Here is a 24,187-nt window from a genome sequence, read left to right as displayed (position 1 = left end):
GTTATATTAAGTTTATATTACTGGATTTAAATTTATATATTATATCAAATGTTATATTATAAATTATAAAATTAATTTTATGTAATATCATATTCTATTAATTTTATGTTATAATATTGGAAATTTATGTTATATTAATTAACAATTTAGCATATAATATATATAATATAATGTAAATAAATATAAATATATATATACAGGTTCAATTCGGTTTAATAAATAATCATGAAAGTCAATATTATACCAATTTAATATTGATTTTGAATTAGTCTGAGTCAATCTGGTTAATCAATAAGTAATATTATACATCACACTATCATCTTATTTGTATTCTACTATATATGATGTGGTGCATTTATTACTATTTGATGATAAAGAAGTATGTAATAAATAATCATTCAATAATGATAAATTTGTCACATCTTATTTAGTGAAATGTAAATGAGATGATAGTATGGTGTATAAAATTTATTTACACAAAATCATTGAATGCATACATGCCCCGACATCAATATGTCAAGCTAATCTCTTTCACTCGAGTTAACCCAATTACTAAATTCGATGACAAAGATATGAAAGTCAAATAAAATATTATTAAAATATATTTTTAAAAATATTATTCTTATTTTAAAATTTTAATAAAATAAATTATTTATTATATTTTATATAAGATTTAAAAAATATTATGATGATAAAATCAGATAAATACCTAAATTCATATATATTTTTAATTATTTTAAAATTTTAAAAATTAAATTATTTATTATATTTTATATGAAATTTTAAAAAAATAATAATGATAAAATCAGATAGATGCCTAACTCCATATAGGCGAAGAGATAATGCAAGATTCCATTTCATCCAATATCCAATCCTATACATCTTTTGATAAATATTTTAAGATAAAATTAATATTTTTATTATATTGAATAATTAATATTTTTATATCACTCTTGTTAATAATTCAATATATTTTTAATATTAAATAGTTAAAATTGTACAACATCATTATTTTTAATTTTTAGATTTTAAGGAAGGGGTAAGTTAAATATTTTGTATTTTTTAATTTTTATTTTAAAAATTAATACAGTCACAAAAAGATATTATAAAAATAAACTTATAAATTAATATAATTTTATATAAGATGTTAGATTTACTTTATAATAAAAAAAATTATAATCTAGAAATTTGTTATATACTGTCATTTTTATATACTCCTTATCTATTCTATTAATGTGATTAGTTAAAATAATTATTTTATATTAAAAAAATAATATAATCAATCATATTAATTAAGTATAAAAAAAAATACTCAAAAATAACTTGAGAGAGAGTTTTCGTTGAGGAGGATAATAAGCCTAAGAAATTACGAGCAGCGGCCCGATTCACTCAATTACGGGCTGCTTTGTCAGGTCACACACATGGGCCTGGCCTGTTTGTCGCTTTTAAACCATTACACAATCATACATGCTAAATGACAGAGACAGAGTTGGATGTCACGCTTTTCATAAATTGGCCCGCAATAAAGAAAGGAAAATACCATTCTTCTTTTTGTATTACATCATTTTTATTCATACCGGTTGATCTTAACTGCCTATTATTTAAATAATATTAATTTATTAAAATAATGGGATTGATTAAAGTTAAGATATATATGGAGAATAGTATTACGCATCAAAGAAAGCTTATATCATTCAACGTAAAGACTAGAGACTGCATTACGATCAGTGAAGTTTCACCCAAGCAGGAAAAGACCGATGCTAAGCTATTTTCAGTTTCGTTAATTACACAGAAGTTTTAGCTTAATTTAAGACTCGTACAGGGCATTGAGGGTATGGTGATCAATCTCATTCTTCCAAAAAAAATTGATGAATCTGGTACCAAAGATCCTCAGTTCTTCAGTTGGAAGGTATATATATATATATATATATATGTAGTCAAGACTTACGGTTAACTATACACACTATACATAAATATATAAAGAACTACGTTTTTGTTTTTTTTGATAAAAAAACAGATAAAATTGCTGTTGTGTGCATTATTTATAGGAAAAGTCTAGTTGTAATTACACTTGTGCACTAATATATGCACTAATTTATTGTGATTGATCAAAAAATAGATTTTATTGAAAACAATACTAATTTAACTTTTAAATATGAAAGAATCAGTATTGGTATGCAGATTAGTACGTGACTTTACTTGTATATAACAAAACTCTTATTTATATGATGTGGTTCGAGAATAAGCATATTACATCAAAATACCATTCAACGATCGTCGTTGATCAGCCCTTTTTGTCCATACTTTTATGGGTCATTTTTAAGTCTCCTCCATTCCACCTCGTGAGTAATTAATACTTCTATTCACTTACGTTTGAACGTTTTAGAGATGCCCCACTCCCTCGTTTCAATTCTTTCACATTTGCTTTTTTACTTTTCCCTATCATATTGCTTGGTGGAATAACAGATGATCTAATATAAAGCGCAAAGATGACCATTGACCTCCACTTAAATAAATAAATAAATAACGAGTGATATGGCCCCTACGAGTTGTTGACTAGAATAATACCCTCAAAGATGCACAGAGTGGTCAGGCAAATGTGAAAGACAACAGTCAGGAAATCCAGTCTTGCTACAAGTATGGTGTTTACTGTTTAGAGGCTTGTATTCGTGTTGGTCCAGAAAACTCGTGCGGCAAAGCACCTGAGCTTCATGCATTAGTACGCTGACGTCACTTTCACGTGAGTCTCAAATATGTCTTAAGTATAGATAAAATGAGATGAGATATTTTGTTAAAAATTAAATAAAATATTTTTATAATATAATTTTTTAATATTAATTTTATTTTAAAAATTAAAAAAATTAAATTATTTATTATATTTTATATAAAAATTTAAAAAAATTATATAATATAATATGATATGAGATAGTTTGATTTTTATTATCCAAACCAGTCATAAAGTTACCAATATTATGTTTAGGTTGGTTTAGATGGTATTATCTCATTTTATTATTATAGTTTTTAAAATTTTTTATATAAAATATAATAAATAATTTAATTTTTTTAAATTTTAAAATAATAATAATATTAAAAATAATATTTTATTCAACTCTTAACTTTCATATAAAATAATTTCATCTCATCTCGCTATCCAAACCACATCTACACCTTAAATTTAGTTTGGATAGTCAAATTATTTTATATCATCTTATTTAATTATAATAATTTTTTTTAAACTTTCAAATAAAATATAATAAATAATTTAATTTTTTTAATATCGAAATAGAAATAATATTTTATTTAACTTTTATCTCATTTAAACTCACTTATTCAAACCACCCCCCCGGAAGAAATAGGCAGAATGGATTATACAAAATCCAACATACAAGAAGGGAGAAAACACGAACAAATTATAAACAAGGATTTGTGGATTTGTGAGGGGATGAGAGATGAAAAAGGAGAGGAGGAAGAAGCCTCTTCTCTCCCGGCGGATCATATACAGGAAGAGGAAGATCGGATTCTAGCCATAAAGACAAGTCAATCTGAGAACAGAACGACATAGGCATACGAGTAAAAATATAAAAGTGGGTCCGACGTAAAAGAGATATGTCCATTCTTAAACAAAAAAAAGGTGTTCTGAACTTTGACCAACAACAGGGAAATGACTCGGTCACTCATTTTTGAAACCTCGGCCCGTGAGCCTTAAAGCAGAACTTAACACTGGTTGACGCAACCGAACTTGATAAAACTCTCAAGAGTAGGAAGTAGGGAACGCCATTAAGATTAAACAAGACAGCATTGACACTTCACAGTCATAGATCAAGATATAATATATGCATGCCTTCGTTTACGGGTCATGTTCCATTGTCTTCTTTTCAGCCTCAAAGCATAAAGAGACAAAGAAGATAGAACCGACAGACAAATTCCTCTTCCTCCCATTTCTCTTTATATCAGTCTTCGGACCATGTCTCTTTAATCCCAGAATAAGAAGAAGATTTACAACCCCCCCCCCCCCGGTCACACACAATCAGACAAACATAGAGGCATAGCCGCTCAGTGCTAAGTGTCTTTGCGTGAGATGGTATGATGGATAAAAGCTGTCAATCCACCACCATCCCTGCCGCTACTACGTCTGCTTCCACAAACAGCAGTGGTAGCAATAATAATATCAACAGAGACCAATACCTCAGACACCTCAACATGCTTTCCCACAAGATCTCTAAACCCATCATCAAAAAATCCCCTAGTGATCCCGCCAATCAAAGTCAAAGTCTTAATCAAAATCACCCTCAATCACAACCAGCCTCACAACAGCCACAGGTCCAGCAGCAGGTACAGGCACAGGCGCAGCAGCAGCATCAGCCGCCGGTGTACAATATCAACAAGAACGACTTCAGGGACGTGGTTCAGAAGCTCACAGGCTCACCAGTACACAAGCGTTTCTCGACGCCGCAACCTATTCAAGCACCCAAGCCTCCCAGCTCCCGACTCCATCGTATTCGCCCTCCACCACTTGCGCAAGTCTGCAATCGGCCCCCTCCCCTGCTAGAGAGCGGCGATCTCCGTGCACAGCAACCCATCATGAACCAAAATTTCCCCATCACTGCCCCGACTTCCAGCTTTGTTCAATTTGGACAATCCATAACGCCGTTATCCCCTTTGCCGCCGTTCCCATCCGTCCACACGGTGGCCGAGTCGCCCGTCTCGGCCTACAAGCGATACCTCCAGAACCCAGTCTCCACCGTCGATTCGAACCCTACGCAATTCTCGGGATTCTCGCCGCTAGCACCTCTAGTCTCGCCCCGCTGGAACAATTTAATTCCACCTCCGCATCAGGGATTAACTCCTCCGCCATCGGCTACGATACCGTCACAGCCGCAGTTCCCGATACCGATCTCACCGCTTCCATTCGGGTGTTTTAATTCGCCGAGGTCACTGTACTCCTTACTTTCCCCAGGCCTGCTGTTTCCGCCTTCGCCCGATCAATTAGAGTTTCCGCAGCTCCCGCTTTCGCCCACAGTACAGGTTGAGAGCCCCAGATGGAAGGCCGTTTGAGTTCCTTCTTCAGGGGAACCTTTCTGCAAGACGATGTCGTTTAGGTTTTATCATTACGGATATGTAAACGATCGGGGCGTTAGGGATATTTAATTACTGATAACAAACATGATAATATAAGGCAAGAGAAGATGTAGAATCATGGTTGAAAGTTGCCATTTTGAGTTAACGGGAACATGTCAGCCTTTGCTGATCAAGTTTTATGCATTTGCAGATTATTTTTTTTAATGGCAATCTGTGTAACGTCTGCCTCATCGCACATACTATATTTATAATTAATAATTAGATAGTTATTGTAGTAATATTGGTTGCCAAGCTAAAAATTCAGCAATTTTTCTTTCATGAATTGGAATTTGGGCACCCCAACGAGGTATTTTATAGTCTTCTTAATTTTTTTAATGTAATTTTAGTTGTGGTCAGTGGATACCTTTTATGTCTTCTTGTTTTAGAAGGAAAATTTAATTATAAGCAATTTTGTACATTAATACGGACACACGATGCAATTAGTCAAAAAGTTAGACTTTATTAAAAATAGTTTCAATTTAAATTTTGAATATAAAGGCAACAATATTAATATACAGATTAATATGTAATTTTGCTTATACATAACAAAACTCATATGGATATATACTACACGATTTTTTATCTTTTTTTGTTTGAGGGATAATACCCTTAAGAGCATTCTTACTAGGTTATGTATTTTAAAAATATATTATACTTTTTGACTATTAGATATAAAACACACTTGCAATGGATTATCTATTAACAAAATTTGTAACTTTTGGATACAGTATCAATAAAGAAAAGATCAAATTTTATTTTATAATGAGCAAATCTTATTTTATTATTTTTTTATAACACTCTCTTCTCTTTATCTACATATGCAAACTTCCATAAATTTCTTTAAATTAAATAGCAAAATGTGATAAAATAAAATAAATTAATAATTAATAATTAAAAAAATTAAATATTTTTTAAATTATTAGTTACTCATTACTATATAATAAATAAATAGATATTGTGAAGATTTGATGTAAATAGTTAAAGTTAAATTTATCTTATATTAATTTATTATTATATAAAAAAAATAACAATTCCAATGTAGAGACTTATATAAATGAAATAATTAAAATTTAAATTTATCTTACATTCATAAGAATTGTCCTTTACATATGTATAATCCATTAACAATGCTCTAACATGACGTGGTTATGAGTTGTACCGAATCACATTGGATAAATGAATTTTAACCCTTTATTATTATATTTTTCTTGGAAGTATTTGATGCTATATGACTAGAGTTTGATGAATATGTTTAACCCATTATTAGTGGGGTTAGGTGCAAATTCTAACAATACATAAATAAAACAAATTTTATTATCCAATTGAACATTTGAAAATTGGGTGACGGGGGAAGTTCACAATTTACATAGGCTTCGCTCTACAATAAAGTAATCGACCCTAATTCAGTAACTAAATGGAAATTTTTTAGAGAAGTAAGGCCTTTTGTTTTTTACATTGAAACTACTTTGAAGCATTTAAAAAAAAAAACTTGTATTTTTCCTAAGACCTTTTTTCCTGGTTACAATTTTAGATAATGATATTTGTAATTATAAAATGCGTAAATGTCGTGTAATTTTATTAAAAAATTAAGTAAATATTAGGCTTACATAAAAAATTAATTAATTTTTTAATCATAAATTCTACTCCTTTTTAAAATAATTATACTGCACTTACATATTCTAAGATTATACGTTGAATTACTCTAAAATTTTAAGGGGTTGTCGTAATTGATTCTTTTGTGGGTGCAACCATAAAAAGTTTTCATTATTGACCCAATAATTTTTTCAGTGGATGCCGTTTCCGGAAGTTAATTTCATGGATAGGCTTGGATACTTGTAACGTACCAATTCTTTTAATGTAAAAAATATAATTTTTATTTTTATTTTTTGGAAGGAGAATTCAATTTGGATTAAGATAATCTCAACGTGAATAGACAGGTTTATGGTAGTCAGTGGCATTATCCTTCCCTTCGTTTTCCAGAGTCCTTCTTTCTTACCGCCAAACATTGGGGGTGTTCATGATCGTAAAGCATAACTGGCGGAGTACACCGAGATCAGCAGCTGTCTGAGGGGTCGTTCTAAACGGCAAGGACTCGGCTATTTGCTTGAGGTTTGAGAGAGATATTTTTGTTGTGGGTCACAAAAAAAAAAAAAAGTTGGGTCAAGTGTCAAGCCGCTCGATCAATTCATATTTTTGGACACAGTGAAGGATGTCAAAATCCTTTTTTTAGTAAGGTTACACTCGAACTTTTTTTACAATTGTAAGTACAATTATGTAAACTTGAAATAGTTAAATCAAGAGAGTTTTAGCATCTTTGATGAGAGAGTACCATTATCTTAATTTATTATAAGAGTTGTATATATATATATATATATATATATCATTTCTCTTTTTCTTAGAGTTTCAAGCCCGTAAGCATATACTAATATGGAATTTCATTATGTTTCTCGCATTAATGAGAATCAAGTGTTGCCTATACACAAATATGGATTAATTCAGGATAATCCTATTTTAAGATTTTGTCAAAATGTGGGAAGCAACCAAAGGAGCTAACACACAGTCAGCAATATCAACAAGGCATGAATCATCTGGTATGCTGGAAGGAACAAAAGGTACTAGAGAAAGATGAGATGGAGGAACATTCTAGAGACTCCACCTAATGAAATTCCACTCTGTTTTGGAATCTTTTCTGTTATGCACGATTTTGTACAGCCAGCTGTTAATATTCCTTCTTTCCATTTTTGTACAGAATATGCTTTAAGATGCTATTTCATTTGGACTATATATACGACTATGAATAACCTTTGCTGAATGTAACAGTTTTTATAGAAATGAAAAGTTTATTCTTGATTTCCTCTCAACACTACTTTTCTTAGTACTCTTCATTTCTTTACTTTCCTTCTTTCCTTCACTGCATCAGTCTTCTTTATGTTTTTCTTATATGGTATCACAGCCAGAAAAGTGAAATCTTATGGATGAACCTGAAAATCCAATCACAAATACAAACCCCATCGATCCCCCTCAACCAAACACTCAAAATCAAAATCAAAACACAAATATTTTTTTAAACCCCATGGATCCTTCTCAGCCAAATAGTCCATTCTTCATTGGCAGTAATGATAATTCTGGATCCCTACTTGTCACACAAATGCTAGACTCGAGCAACTATCATTCATGGGCAAGATCCATGAAAAGGGCTCTTAGAATCAAAAATAAGTTGGGGTTCATTGATGGTAGTATTTGTGAACCACAAGATCCAAACAGCCCTTTAATTGACCATTGGCTTCGTTGCAATGATATTGTCATCACTTGGCTGCAAAATACCATGTCTGTTGACATCAAAGCCAGTACTCTCTATGCTGAAACAGCACATCAACTTTGGCTGGATCTTGAACAACGCTTGGCACAACAAAATGCTCTAAGAATTTATGAGGTGAAGTAAGGAATATCAGCTTTAATGCAAAATCAGGACTCTGTAAGTATGTACTTCTCAAAACTGAAAACTCTTCTTGATGAACTCATGAATTATGAATCCATTCCAAACTGTACCTGTGGAGGTTTAAAAACAGTGGTGAGTAATCAAGAAAGAGATTGGGTGATGAAATTTCTTATGGGTCTCAATGACTCATTCAAAGGCATTAAGGCCCAAATACTTTTAATCAAACATTTTCCTAGTTTAAACGAGGTATACTCACTCATTCAACAAGAGGAAAAGAGAAGACACATTTCTCTTGATGTACCAACTGCTGAGACCATGGCTTTAATGGGATGTTTTGCACCAAGAGAAGCAGGAAGACAAAATGGGGGACCTCAAAAGAAGTATTTTTGTACCCATTGCAAAATATCTGGTCACTCCATTGAAATGTGTTTTAAAGCTAACCTTGAAAAACCAGTGTGTTCACATTGTCATATACCAGGTCATACAGCAGAGAAGTGCTTCAAAATCCATGGCTATCCCTCAGGTCATAAACAATATGGCAAACCACGAGCTGCTGCAGCTGCAAATCAAGCTTCAACACTTATGACTACTGACCAGGAGCAAACTAATAACAACAGCCAAGTGTCACTAACTCAAGAGCAATATGGTCAGCTCATGGCATTGCTACAGACACAGAACACTCATTCAGCAAATCATGTCCAAACCCTCATATCATCTTCTTCAAGTGAGCCTAATATGCCAAAAATTTCTAGTATTTCCTTTTGTCTCTCTACTTGCAACACCAAGCCAAAGCATGCTTCTAACATTTCATGGATCATGGATACTGGAGCTACAGATCACATGATCTGCTCTCCTTCATTTTTTACAACCATTAAGGAAACCATTTCACACTCAGTTGCTCTTCCAAATGGACATATAGTCCCTGTCACTCATATAGGAACAGTTAAATTGACAGAGACATTGTCTTTGGATGAAGTTTTATGTGTTCCATCTTTTTATTTAATCTTATCTCTGCTCGAAAACTAACTGAAGCATCAAAATGTTGCCTTATTTTTTCTTCTCAATCTTGTTTTGTGCAGAACCTTTTGACTTGGAAAACGATTGGAGTGGCTAAAGTGAGGCAAGGTTTGTACCACTTGCTGCAAGAAGAAGTCTCTCCTGCAGCTTTGATTGACTCCTTACCTGTTTTTTCCAACAAAACTACCATATCAGCCTCTGTCATCACCAAACCAGAAGTTTTTAATCTATGGCACTATAGACTAGGACACCCTTCAGATTCTAGGTTGAATTCATGATCAAGCCCACAAGCACAAAAGAACCATGTTCTATATGCCCTTTAGCCAAGTTGCATAAGCTGCCTTTTAATGTTAGTCACCACAAATCTGAAATCTGTTTTGAACTTGTTCATTGTGACTTGTGGGGACCTTGTAATGAAATAGCCTATGATGGATCAAGATACTTTCTCACCATTGTGGATGACTTTAGCCGATGCACTTGGATCTACATGCTTAAACATAAATCTGAAGCCTCTAATGTCTTACAAAGTTTTTGCCACATGATAGAAACCCAATTTGAAGCAAAAATCAAGATAATTAGGAGTGACAATGGTGGAGAATTTAACATGAATGAATTTTACTCAAAGAAAGGCATCATTCACCAAAGGACCTGTGTAGAAACACCCCAACAAAATGCCATAGCTGAAAGAAAACACCAACATATACTAAATGTGGCTAGAGCCTTAAAGTTTCAAAGTGGAATTTCAATGAAACACTGGAATGACTGCATCTTGACTGCTGTTTTTCTCATAAACAGAACTCCTACTCCACTCCTTAACCAGAAAACTCCCTTCGAACTTCTATTTAAAAGCAAACCATCTTACTCTCATCTTAGAGTTTTTTGAATGTCTTGCTTTTGCATCCACTCTCACACACAATAGACACAAATTTGACCCAAGGGCAAGAAAGTGTGTCTTTCTTGGATACCCTTTTGGTATAAAAGGTTACAAGTTGCTAGACATTGAATCAAACAAAATTTTTATTTCTAGAAATGTTGTTTTCTATGAAAATATTTTTCCCTTCAAGAGTCAGCATCTGGAACCTGAACACTATCTACCCAGTCCTAATGATCTTGCATACCCTCATCCAGCCAATATTGATCTAAATTATCCTACAATTCAGATTTCCCAGCCTTCAACAGAATCTGCAGAAAACATGCACCAAAACAATGAACCATTACATAACTCCATTCAACCCTTTGATTCAACACAAACCACCTTCATAAATCCTTCTTTGCCTCGTAGATCTACTAGAAGCAGGAGAGCTCCTTCTCACTTGCAGGATTTTGTATGTCAACAAGTCTCCTCACTACCCCATTCACAAGAGTTTGACAAGAAGAAAGGCTCTGCCATTTCAGGTGCTCCCTTTCCTCTTTGTGCTACTTTATCATATCAAAAATTATCAGCATAAGGCTTTTGTTTCATCCATTTCCACACACATTGAACCCCATTCATACAAAGAAGCTGTTAAGTGTAATGAATGGAGAGATGCCATGAATGCTGAAATAAAGGCTTTAGAGTTGAATGATACTTGGGTTGTGACAGATTTGCCTCCTGGAAAAGTAGCCATAGGATGTAAGTGGGTTTACAGAATTAAGTTCAATGCAGATGGGACAATTGAGAGACACAAAGCTAGACTAGTAGCCAAAGGTTATACACAGCTAGAAGGCCTAGATTACCATGAAACTTTCTCACCTGTAGCTAAAATGGTGACTGTGAGAACTCTACTTGCTGTGGCAGCAATCAAAGGCTGGTATTTGCATCAACTTGATGTAAATAATGCCTTTTTACATGGAGATTTAGATGAGGAAGTTTATATGGAGCTGCCACCAGGGTATTCCATGAGCAATCAGTCAAAAGTTTGCCAGCTCAACAAGAATTTGTATGGCCTAAAACAGGCATCTCGACAATGGTACTCAAAGCTGTTTTCTTTTATCATCCAACAAGGATTTCAGCAATCCAAGGCAGATTATAGTTTGTTTATAAGAAGCACAAAAGACTCATTTACAGCAATAGTGGTCTATGTTGATGATGTTATAGTAGCTGGTGACAATATGGAAGTCATTCGTTCTCTCAAAAAATCACTTGATGACAGATTCAAGATTAAAGACTTGGGAACTTTAAAATATTTTCTTGGCATAGAGGTGGCAAGGTCTGAAAAGGGGATTCACATTTGTCAAATAAAATATGCATTGGATATCTTAGTTGACTCAGGGAAAATTGGAGCAACACCAGTCAAAATACCATTGGATCAAAGCATGAAGCTTTCAAAAGATCAAGGAGAACCATTGTCAGATCCTTCTATCTATAGAAGACTTGTTGGAAGGTTACTTTATTTGACTGTCACAAGACTTGACTTGGCATACTCAGTACAATTGCTTAGCCAATACATGCAAGATCCTAGAATGCCACATTTAAGTGCTACCCACAAAGTGCTAAGATACATAAAAAGGGCACCAGCTCAAGGTCTTCTTTTCCCTTCAACATCTAATCTACAACTTAGAGCCTATAGTGACTCGGATTGGGGGGCATGTCTGGACACAGGAAGGTCAATAATAGGGTATTGTGTTTTTATTGGCAGCTCTTTAGTTTCCTGGAAATCAAAGAAGCAAGATACAATTTCTAGATCCTCAGCAGAAGCTGAATATAGGGCTATGGCCAGTGTTTGTTGTGAGCTATCATGGCTTAGATATCTGCTGAATGACCTACAAATACCTCATCCTCAAGCAGCCTCATTATCTTGTGATAATCAAGCAGCATTACATATAGCAGCCAACCCTGTTTTTCATGAGAGAACCAAGCATATAGAGCTTGATTGCCACCTAATTCGTGACAAAATTCAAGATGGCAGTGTGATTACAGAGCATGTAAGTAGTAGCTCACAAGTTGCTGACATATTAACTAAGCCATTATGTTCAACCAGCTTCTACTCTCACTTGTTCAAGATGGGAGTAGAAGATATCTACTCTCCATCTTGTAGGGGGCTATCAAAATGTGGGAAGCAACCAAAGGAGCTAACACACAGTCAGCAATATCAACAAGGCATGAATCATCTGGTATGCTGGAAGGAGCAAAAGGTACTAGAGAAAGATGAGCTGGAGGAACATTCTAGAGACTCCACCTAATGAAATTCCACTCTGTTTTGGAATCTTTTCTGTTATGCACGATTTTGTACAGCCAGCTGTTAATATTCCTTCTTTCCATTTTTGTACAGAATATGCTTTAAGATGCTATTTCATTTGGACTATATATACGACAGTGAATAACCTTTGCTGAATGTAACAGTTTTTACAGAAATGAAAAGTTTATTCTTGATTTCCTCTCAACACTACTTTTCTTAGTACTCTTCATTTCTTTACTTTCCTTCTTTTTTTCACTACATCAGTCTTCTTTATGTTTTTCTTATAGATTTATTTTCTCTATTTTTTTTTTCAAATGTAGGTCATATTCTCAGAGTGGATACAAGAAAGGAGACATTGAAAAGATACTTTTGCGAATTGATTCCACCCAGATTTTTTTCTTAAAGAAGAAGAAGTGGTTGATTAGCTCATCCCATCCCATTCGGCATTCCATCGAGCACTAGTCGGTCAATCGTGCAGGGGACAGATTAGCCCATAGCCAATGATGAGCTGGGTACAGCCCCCACATTACAACCACAATCGAAGAACGCCCTTTTTTTTATTTTTTTTGCAATAGAACACCCATTTTAGTTCTTCAATCTGGCCACTACTAACACTCCTCCAAATTTTCTGGGGCTCGGTTACATTATCATCATTTCTAGATTGTCCAAATGCTTGCATAGGGTCGAACAAGAAGTCAGTAATATGGTTTAAAAACTATCCTCATATATTTGAATCTTGCACTTTTAGGAGAAAAAGAAGAAAGGACAAGGAAGAGACAGAAAGAAAGAAAGGAAGAGCTACAATCTCTTGATTAGATAAGATATTAAAGTCAGCTAGAGAGGGGAGAACATCAGAATTAAGTCAGCCCAAAACTAAAACGGCTTTTTGCTTTTGACGTTTTATCTGTTTTTCGCTTCAAGCCATTTGCCATTCAGATGATCAGATAAAGATAATATTATTATCCATCCACCATTCTTTGTTTTCGTTAACTTTCTTCTCTCTCAAACAAGACAAAGTAATAACTTATTTTCCCTTGGTCTTCCCTCTCCATCCCTCTTACCAACCAAGCAAAAAATTAGACTTCATCAATCATCATCATCAGCATCCGGCTTGATCGAACCGTGGGAGCATCGAAGGCAACAAAACATATAGATGGTCCAGCCTGTACTAGAAGTTACAAGACGTCGAACAATTTATAAGCTGCGTCAATCACTTTATATGTCAACATTATCGGATCACATGCCCATCCGTGTGGGGACCAGTTACGCGAATGCAGATTCCAACTGTCCGCAGTAGAAAAGTCATAAAAAAACGCTGCAACCTTGCTCCTTTAATTAAAACAAGTGATGTACGTTACTACCAAACCCTTAGTCAATGATGGTTACGCCTTTCGACTCGGAAACGACCAATAATAGAGTCAACAAAATTCACAAGCTTCAGCTTCCGACCATTATTTACCAAGTTCAAACAAGCTATCACAATTATAATTCGATTCAAAAGCAAATCAAAGGCTACGACGAATTTCAGGGAAGAGTAAGTGGTACACAAGATCCAGTTCCATAGTTGCAAGACTAGAAACAAGTGGCACCTACGCAACGGAAATTAAACTAGTCTAACTCACTTGCAGCATTGATTGCGAGCACAACCAACAATGGGATGGTTCATACCAATACTCTGGAAATCAGTAAACTATGATCATGGTGGGTAGACAGGAATGAATTAACAAACATGTAAATGCACCTTCTAATCTGTCGGAATATGATGCTAATCAAACTCGAGCCAGACACACCCATGTTTATGGATCCATCAATTCCCACAAGTGAGAAAACCAAACATATGAAGAAGCTAATGATAGACAATATGCTTTCAAAAATGCAGGCGCATCCACAAACGCTTATAATGTGATAAGACAAGCTAAAAGGATTTGGTATGTTCACCATATTGGTACCAATAAACAAGGCGGCCTAAAAACTCAGAAACCTTGAAATTAATAACAAGCACCTTCTCTCCTTCTCCAATTAAAAAACACATAGACGAGAATTTGAACTCTCTCGTCCATAGTTCAATGAGCTCCTTGCTGTTCATCGGGTTTGGGTGCTGCATCTTTGATCTCATCTGCCCCATCATCCTACATCAAAACCAGAAATATTAAGTCAGAATCAAAATAAAAATTAATAGATAAATCAACACTGAAGCAAGAGAGGAAAAAGATAAAAAAAGAATAACCAAAGAGTATCAAACTCAAAACCTGCATGTCGGAGCTCCAAAGAGTGAGGTTGTCACGGAGAAGTTGCATGATCAAAGTGCTATCCTTGTATGACTCCTCGCCCAGGGTATCCAACTCAGCAATTGCTTCATCAAAAGCCTGATTTGGACAGGAAAGAGAAGTACTAAGTAACAGAGAGATTAAAAGAACTTACATGAAACTAACAATTGAAAACCAAAAATAAGCAAGGTCCTATCAATTATATTTTATTTGGTTGCTTTGAACAAATATTACTATTAGGCTCTACCAAGGTAGAGCATTCCAAAAACTAATGGTCAAAGCAGACAAATTATTAGGTACCCTGGAGCACAAGAGACATGGTATTCTCATCTTATTACAACATGTCACATAATAATTACTCGTCAAAGCAACACAAATCACCAGATTTGACAAGAAAGAACTCGGTCATTTATTTGAAACAGTTGGAGAACCAACAAAAATCAGGTAAAATAATTTTCGTTACAATCAACAATAATACCTCCTTAGCGTGCAGATATACAGTCTAGAAGAAAAAAATGCAAGAAAAGTTAGATAAAGTTCAGATTCCTCAACCTGCTTAGCAAGGCTGCAAGCACGATCGGGGGAATTCAGAATCTCGTAGTGAAATACAGAGAAGTTCAGAGCAAGTCCAAGCCGGATTGGATGCGTAGGAGCCAGCTCCGCGTTTGCGATATCCTGCAGACAGAAACCTCTATTCAGTAAGTATATAACACAGAAGGAGTGGGAATTAGACCAGGATTATAGTCATCACGGAACCAAAAATCAAGCATGGAATCAAAATTACAAATAATTTATAAAAAAAAAAAAAAAAACACACAAAAGAGAGAGAGAGAGAGAGCGGAATGATACTCGCAAAAACCTCTGCACAAAATATAATCGCACTAATTTGAAATAGAAACCAAATGCATATGTAGAATCTTAAAAAAAAAAAAACCGACATAAGCAAAGGCATTTGTATGATAGACGCTCAGAAGTTCCCATAAAAAAATGAAAATGAAATATTATCAAACAGTCAATCCTCAAGTTCCTGTGTTTGTTTGTTTTTTTTGCATGAATATCTAGATGTAGCACAAAGTCAACCAAATATCAAGGTATTCAAATTCAGCGCCAATGCCGATATAAATAGTGAATGATAACAGATCTTTAACGAGCACTAAGACAAGCCAAATAGCCTGCTTAAACGTTTCAAACAGATGATAGATACAGTATGATAGAGAATGTAAGAAAGAAATCGGAAAGCCTAATACAAAGGAACAAAAGCAAAATGATGAGGAATCAGAGTGACCTGAGCGGATTTGTAGGCAGTGAGGGTGCTCTCGGCAGCCTCCTTGCGGTCGGCTCCGGTCTTGAACTCTGCCAAGTACCTGTGGTAATCGCCCTTCATCTTGAGGTAGAAGACCTTGGAGTCACCGGAGGAGGCGGAGGGAATGAGGCGCGTGTCAAGGAGTTTGAGGATGCCGTCGCAGATGGAGGAAAGCTCGGACTCGATCTTGGATCGGTAGTCGCAGATGGTGGCGACGTGGTCTTCGTTGCCGCGACTCTCCTCCTTCTGCTCGATGGAGGAGATGATGCGCCAGGAGGCTCGGCGCGCTCCGATCACGTTCTTGTAGGCCACGGAGAGGAGGTTACGTTCCTCCACGGACAGCTCCTCGTTCTCCGCCGAGGCCGTGACCTTCTCCATGAACTCCACCATCTCCTCGTAGCGTTCGGCCTGCTCGGCCAGCTTTGCCATGTACACGTTCTCTTCGCGAGCTGAGGGTGCCACCGCCATGTTCTTGATTCAATGTGTGAGAGAGAAAGAGCGAGAGGGAAAGAGGAGTTTAGAGCACTTAGATCTGGGTTGGGGAAATTTGGGGGGCGTCGACGCGAGCTTTTAACAGTAAATTGGTGGAGGAAAGGGGGTCCTTTTTTGGGGGCTACTGGGAGCGATAATTGCGTTCAAAGTTCGATTGTATGGACGAATTGTGAGCCGTTGGATCTCTCAAGGGAGTTGGGGTTATTTCACGAGTTGCTGCTTTTGGATGCTGCAGCTTATAAATAAGATATTCTTTTTCTTTTATTTATTTATTACAAACCGATTCACATATAAAATACTTCTTTTAGATCTATCTAAAAAAAAAAAATGCTTCTTTTAGATCCATGTTATATATGATGTAACGCAGCATTAGAATACCTTGATTATTGAGGCTATGTTCAGTTTAACATTATTAAATATAAAAACAAAGTGGACCAATTCAAGACTTTATCTATAAAGTAAAACTCTTTATTCATTTTTTTTTTTTTGATGGATAAAACTCTTTATTATACTATATAATATGAGGAGTGGAGAGAAAAATCCTATAAAATGTGAGATAGAGAAAAGAAGAAGGGAGAAGCGGGAGGAGCAGGAAAAGTATGACAAAGTTGGGTTTTCTGAAGGCAGGGCTGCTTTTAAAAATCTTTTTAGGTTTATTCTTTTCTTTTCTTTTTTAATTGGTGCTGGTTTGAATTCAGGCCTTTTCTGACCTTCGGGCCAGGTACCAAGGAGGGTGGAGGCCTGTAAAAAGGGTAGAAAAGGCCCAACTGCTTCGGAAGTATTTGGATGACGGTGCTTTATGGATACGATGATGCGCCTAATTATAGTTACCAACAAACGGGACTCAAATGGTTCGGGGCTGAGTAGTTAGTCGGAAGGCGTATTTTGCTTCCCAGCAGGCTCGCGCGGTGTTTCCTCTTCATGATCACCCTGGGATGAGAGTCTTCAGCAAACTTCTCTATGGTTCTGTTTATGTCAAAGCTTACGACTGGGTGAAAGTGCTGAATTCTGGCTGCCAAACATGTAAGACACCAGGAAGTAGGAACAAAATTTCTGTAAGAACGGTTTTTTTAACACATGATGTTTGCTAATGCTTGTTGTGTCCTGTTAAATTTGTGTTGACATGGCGAGAAACATTCATTCTGAAGTGGTGGTAACATTCATTCTTTCATTGCCTTTACTCCCTGCGCTATCTTGGATGTGTTATCTCCATTATATTATGGAGAGCTTGAAGATGTTGATCTATTTATTTCTCAGATTATCTTATATATCCTCTCTCTTATTGGTTATAAATTACCTGAGAATTACTAAAAATTAACTCATTCATGTAAATAATTGATGTAGCTAGTGTACATTAATTCGTTTTATATGTCCATTTCTTCCCAGGCTATGCTGTGCTGAAGAAGAGAGATCTATCAAATGACCTAATTCATGTTAATGGAGCACCATACGTTGACCCTCAAATTATCACGTAAAATTAACTTCTTCTTTTTTAGTTAGGCTGGTGTGACATTGTATATTGGATACCGTATATGTCAACAACAAATTTGTACACAATCTTATATTGTTGACATATTAGGAGTAATTTTCGTCTTAGGCCCATAAGGGCCTTGAAAGCCCAAGCCATTAAAAAGGCTTCACTAGAGGACGATATAGGGAGAAATGAGGGAGTATGGAAAAGGAATGGGAGAAAGTAGTATTAAGAAGGCAGGAGATGGGAGAAATGACGTGAGATGAGTTGATGTGACATAAAGAAAATAGACATACGACTTAAATAACTTTTGGGATCTTTAGAATTGTGACACCCATAACTCCCACGTACGGACACGTGGAAATCGAAATATCGGAATGATGACAACACGGGTCACACATCCCATCGCCAAGTGTCAAGTGTGTGTACATGCAACAAGTGTACCATAAAATCACGCAGCGGATAATAAAAGTCTTATAACTAAATACCATAATTTTTTTGTTTAATACAAACCCATTTAAACCACACATAATAAAAATATTACAAGTCTCAAATATCGTTTTAAAACCAAACAACAAGGCATAAAAACTCCAAATCAAAACTCTGGCGGAGCCGCCTCATCGGGCTCAGCCTCCTCCTCCTCCTCGACATCTGCATCAAAATTTACGATACCAAAATGGTGCCGCAGGTAAGTAATAATTCAAACGCCACAAAATAAAAACATATTAAACTCAACAATATGCATGAAAAAATACCAAATACATATATCCCATCAATCCACATTCTTTCACGCACGCCAAAAATCTCATTTGGCCCCAAAAACATATTACTTTACAACTTACGCCAAAAGTCACATTTTACCCAAATCCAATTTCAAAACAATATCCAATTAATCCGAATGAACTATGACCTCCCTTAGGGGTCATCCGCACACCCTGTCTCACATCATCACACCACGGGTTACGACTATGCGTGTAACTTCGTAACGAGCGATGCTCAATTCTGCGCCCTATGCGTACGTAGCCAAGTGTAACAGCCTGCTAAAAATTCAATTGTGAAATTTCTATTAACTTTAGAAACCTCGTGAAAACCCCATAAGTTTTCACGAATCCATTAATCATATAGGTTTTTGTCTAACTACATAGTTAGTGTTATTATTTACTATGGTATCAGAAGTGTGTTTTTGATTATTGGAGATAGTTAGAAGTGTCAAAATGTATTATGGTTTGTGCCATTAGAGTCGGAGGGTTATTTAAAGTCTTATGGCGTAATAACATTTTTTCATATTTTCGGACAAAATGTCTGTTCAAAACTGTGGATATTATTGGATAAAAAGAAATATCTTGAGGTAATTTTCATGAATATTATTGGATAAAAATATTTTGAGTTGATTTTTATAGATATTATTAGATAAAAATATATTAAGTTGATTTTTGTAGATACTATTGGATAGAATATTATGAGATAATCTTTTATAGATATTTTGGGTAGGAGAAAACTACACTCAACTCTCAACTCCAGCCTCATCTCTTCCATATCTCATCCATAAGTATCTCCAGCCACCTCTCCCCACGAAATTATCTTCATTTACACTTTCCATTGAAAGAATATCAAACACTCTCTCTCGGATAGCTTTTAGGAGGTCTTTTGCACGCCCATTTCGAAACTGTTGTAAGTGTTTTATCATAAAGTCTCCTTCATATAAGTTGTTCCTTTTTTAGTCTAGTTTACATGGATATCTTATTTGTCTCATTTGAAGATCATTTGGTCAGTCAAATATTGTGTAAACTATAGAAAGGTCATTCTGGGAGATAAACTGGAGAATATGTTATAGTTTGGAGTTTTTGACCAAGCTAATGGATAGATATTGGTCCGAAATTTTTATGGAGTATTGTTAACATGTATATATGACTATTGGTTGAGGATTTTTGCATGATTAAAGGTTTTGATGAAAGATTTTCTTAGATTTAGAAACTTAGAAACTGGAAGAGGAAAAACAGTTTCTGTTTTGAGAAAGTTTAACTCTTTGGTGGTCTAAACCTATTCTAATGACTTTGATAATTTTATTGGAAGATCCTAAACATCTTATATACATGTTATATTATTATTTTGAAGATATTTGATGTTCGTTTCAAAGATATGAAATTTTATGCAAAGAGATATTCAGATAAGCCAAAGTGTGGATATTCTTGGCTAAATTTATGTTTTGGTTAATTTCTAACCATGTGATCTTGAATTAGAAGTTTATATATGTTTTAGGACATCTTTTTAAACCATGTAATGGTTTGGTTTGAAGATCATATATTTATAAGTCATAGATCAAGAGATTTATCAAAACTAGTTGAGGAAAAAGTTTCTGTTTTTGGACTAAGTGTAAACCCAAAAACTCCAAATGTTATTTTGTGATTTTGGTGACTTTAGTTTGATGATTAAAGCATGGTTGATGTTAGGATGATATTATGAATATGTTAGAAGTAAGATTTGATTTTTGAAATTCTTGGAGATGTTTTGATTTAAGGTCAAAACTTGTGATTCAAGTGCTTGGATCTTTTTACAAAAAAGTTTGGTGTTAATTATTAGTTTTTTCTAAATGGATGTTTTAAGTATGGTTTTGAACTTAGGATTGGAAGATGTTTGTTGCAAAATTTTGGTTTAAGCATGAGTTTTGAAATTGGAAGAAATTGCAACAAAAATCAAGGGAAATTGCCTATGGATGTTTTGGCCATAGTGTGTTCTTCATAGTTGTATTTTGTTTTAAATTTTTCTGAGTTGATATTTAAGTTTAGGACAAAATTTACATGAGGAATGTAAATTTTAGAAACTTTTGGAGTTAGTATGCAAAATCCTTAAGTTATGGGTAAAACGGTCATTTTCCCACACGTAGAGAGTAAAATGAAAATTTTACTCTTTAAGTTAGTATTTTCCATATTTCAAATTATTAGTGATTTGGTTCTAACTTTTAGAATCACTAATTACAGTTCTTCGTGATCGCACTTGAAGTTTTATAAGAAACGCAGAGATCGAGGTAAGTTAGCTTTTAACTTACTAGCAGTCTACTGTGTATGTGTGCTAAGTAAAGGAACTACAGTGTATGTATGTATGTTATCATATATGTCATGCCATGCCAAGTTATAACATAATTGTCTATTATACAGAATTTATTCTGTCGTCAATTTTTATCTGTTACATAATATATTCTGTCATGTATTACTGTACCTTACAAGTACGTCATGCTAAGTATGCCATCTATTACATGTATGTCAAGTCATGTAATATTCACTATTGCAAATATGTCATGTTAAATATGTTGTCTATTATATGTTATGCCATGTTACGAAATGTTTCTATCTCAAGTTGGTCATGTATTTCAAGTTATGTTCAAGTCACGTTATGTTACGTCAGGGCTTCAGTCCTTTTGTATTCCAGTCACGTTTCATCTTGAGTACATTCTGTTTGTGTAGAATACATGGGGCCACAACAACTGTGGAGTATGTATTTAACTACAATTGTGATGCGTAGAATACATGGGGCCACAACAACTGTGGAGTATGTATTTTTTATGTTAAGTCAAGTTTGTGTAGAATACATGGGGCCACAACAACTGTGGAGTATGTATTTATACGTAGAATACATGAGACCACAACAACTGTGGAGTATGGATTTTTCATGTTAAGTCAAGTTTGCGTAGAATACATGGGGCGACAACAACTGTGGAGTATGTATTTACACGTAGAATACATAGGGCCACAACAACTGTGGAGTATGTATTTTTCATGTTAATTCAAGTTTCAGAGCAAGTTCATGCTAAGTCAAGTTTCAGATCAAATTCATATCAAATCAAGTTCAGTTCTTGTTTCAATTTAAGTTATGTCAATTATGCTATGTTGTACGCTAAACTATGCTTTAATTATTTATGAATTTGATTATGCATTTATACTTTTACTGTTATGCATGCATAATTAGCTTGTGTGGAAGTTTTTTTTGTTAACTTACTGAGATTTGTAATCAAATCTCACTTTGGTAGTCCCAACTACCATTCCCCCCGAATGGTAGATCTTGTTACAGGACATGAAGGAGAATCAGGAGCTGATCAACTAGACACAGTTGACTAAGCGACGGTGCAACGTCAATGTTAATATAGTAGTTAACGTAAATTACTACTTGTACAATGGAATTGCATCTTTAGTATTTTTTGGATCATAACCATTTTGGACTAGTGTTGTGATCTACTCAATGGGTCTTTATGTATGAAGTATGTTTTAAGCATTTGGGATATTTTCAATTTGGTGCATAGTATTGTTAAAGAAAAAAAAAATTATCCGCTGCGAATTTTGCATAATGTTATATGCATGTTAGGAACATTGCATCTTATATGTCATGAACGGGGGCAGGTAACCTTGTGTTGCATGTTTCGACGCTTCAAATGTCCGTCCGATCCCAAACGGAATTTGGGGGCGTCACACCAAATATCCTCTAACTCTTGCCAGTAAAGGGCCACGGAGTCGGCACGAGAGCGTTACCATTCCGCCCGCTTCCGTTGTCGCCCAGTGACAACTCAGGGGACATTACTCAATATATTACGCTCCCAAGTAACCAGAGGAGCTCCACTGAGATAATACTCCATCTCGGATTGAGGTCATGATACACACACGCCCGAAAATCTATTTACACAAATAAAACCAGTTTTTCTCAATTTAATATATGCACATGAATGCACACCTCAAGACACAATTTATCCAACAAATCACAATATCAACAACAACAAATAACTTCATCCTCAAATCCATCCGAACCCCGACTCCTCGGACTCAGTCCATAATTAACCAACCAGTCAATGAATTTATTGTAAAAATAATAATATATTTAAATCTAAAATAGGGTTTAAAAAATACTTACAGTGCTATATGATAATTTTTTAAGGATCAAGGAGCAGCAAACGGCGAAGAAAAAGCAACGTAACAGTGTAAAATACACTGTGGCCGTGGGTTGTAAAATATCAACTTGCGAACGGGGACAAACCAAGATTTGAGATTGATAGGGAATGACCTAGATGTGTTTATGAAGCTAATGAAAGTGAGAGTTGGCCGTGAGTGGCGGTGGAAGTGAAAAAATGACAAAATGGAGGTGAGCTCGTGGGAGGTACTCCGGCAACGGATCGGAGCTGGAAATGGGTGGTGCAGGACGGCAAGAGGTAGGTGATGAAGTGATGAAGAGATGGTGGCCGGAGGTGGAACGACGGCGGCGAGAATGCACAAAAACCGTGCGGCTTAGAGGAGCTCGTGGCGGCTAACGGTGGCTCAGATGGTGGTGAAATTTGATGGGGAGGTGTGCCGACCGGAGGGGAAGATTTCTGGGTGGGTGGTGTCGACCACGTCGCCGGCGAGCGGCGGTGCTGGGCGGCAAAAGGCAAACGGCGATAGTAGAGAGAGAGAGAGAGAGAGAGAGAGAGAGAGAGAGAGAGAGAGAGAGAGAGAGAGAGAGAGAGAGAGAGAGAGAGAGAGAGAGAGAGAGAGAGAGAGAGAGAGAGAGAGAGAGAGAGAGAGAGCGTAGCGCACGGGAGGAGAAACGGAAAGGAGAAGAAAGAAAAGAAAGAAATAAGAAAATAAAGAAAAGAGAAAGATAAAAGAGAAAAATAAAAGATGGAGAAATGAAATGAGGTCCAATCCTCACCTTTAGAGTTCAGAAACTGATCCGACGAAAATAATTTTAAAAGTTATAAAATGACTAAATTAATTTAAACACCACATCAAACTAAAATATAATAAATAATTAGTAAAAACTAACAACTAAATTTTAAATCCAAAAACAAACTAAAATAAATTACATAGCAATTTAAATTCAAAATGATAATAATATTAAGAAAGTTCTACAAAAAAATATCACAACTAAATAAATCCAATTAAAATACAATAATTTAAAATA

The 24,187-nt window shown here is 35.2% G+C and overlaps 3 protein-coding genes across 3 annotated transcripts; 2 read left to right on the top strand and 1 right to left on the bottom strand.

The window, feature by feature from the left end:
• Positions 1 to 3,753: 3,753 nt before the first annotated feature.
• Positions 3,754 to 5,283, top strand: LOC122317954 (VQ motif-containing protein 9-like). The gene has a single exon (XM_043135041.1). The coding sequence runs from the start codon at positions 4,084 to 4,086 to the stop codon at positions 5,053 to 5,055; it is 972 nt and encodes a 323-aa protein (XP_042990975.1). The 5' UTR covers positions 3,754 to 4,083; the 3' UTR covers positions 5,056 to 5,283.
• Positions 5,284 to 8,191: 2,908 nt separating this feature from the next.
• On the top strand, positions 8,192 to 8,560 carry LOC122318759. The gene has a single exon (XM_043136359.1). It carries the CDS (start codon positions 8,192 to 8,194, stop codon positions 8,558 to 8,560), a length of 369 nt encoding a protein of 122 aa, XP_042992293.1.
• A 6,010-nt stretch (positions 8,561 to 14,570) lies between these two features.
• On the bottom strand, positions 14,571 to 16,966 carry LOC122319234 (14-3-3-like protein). Its single transcript, XM_043137203.1, has 4 exons — positions 16,285 to 16,966; positions 15,552 to 15,674; positions 14,982 to 15,098; positions 14,571 to 14,861 (listed from the first exon to the last, which is right to left on the bottom strand). The coding sequence occupies exons 1-4, from the start codon at positions 16,768 to 16,770 to the stop codon at positions 14,796 to 14,798; spliced, it is 792 nt and encodes a 263-aa protein (XP_042993137.1). The 5' UTR covers positions 16,771 to 16,966; the 3' UTR covers positions 14,571 to 14,795.
• Between the last annotated feature and the right edge of the window lie 7,221 nt (positions 16,967 to 24,187).

The sequence above is a fragment of the Carya illinoinensis genome, chromosome 8 (assembly GCF_018687715.1).
Source record: "Carya illinoinensis cultivar Pawnee chromosome 8, C.illinoinensisPawnee_v1, whole genome shotgun sequence".
In the NCBI taxonomy this organism is placed as follows: Eukaryota; Viridiplantae; Streptophyta; class Magnoliopsida; order Fagales; family Juglandaceae; genus Carya; species Carya illinoinensis.
Note: the sequence above shows the minus strand (reverse complement) of the source record. Positions and strands in the feature narration are given on the sequence as shown.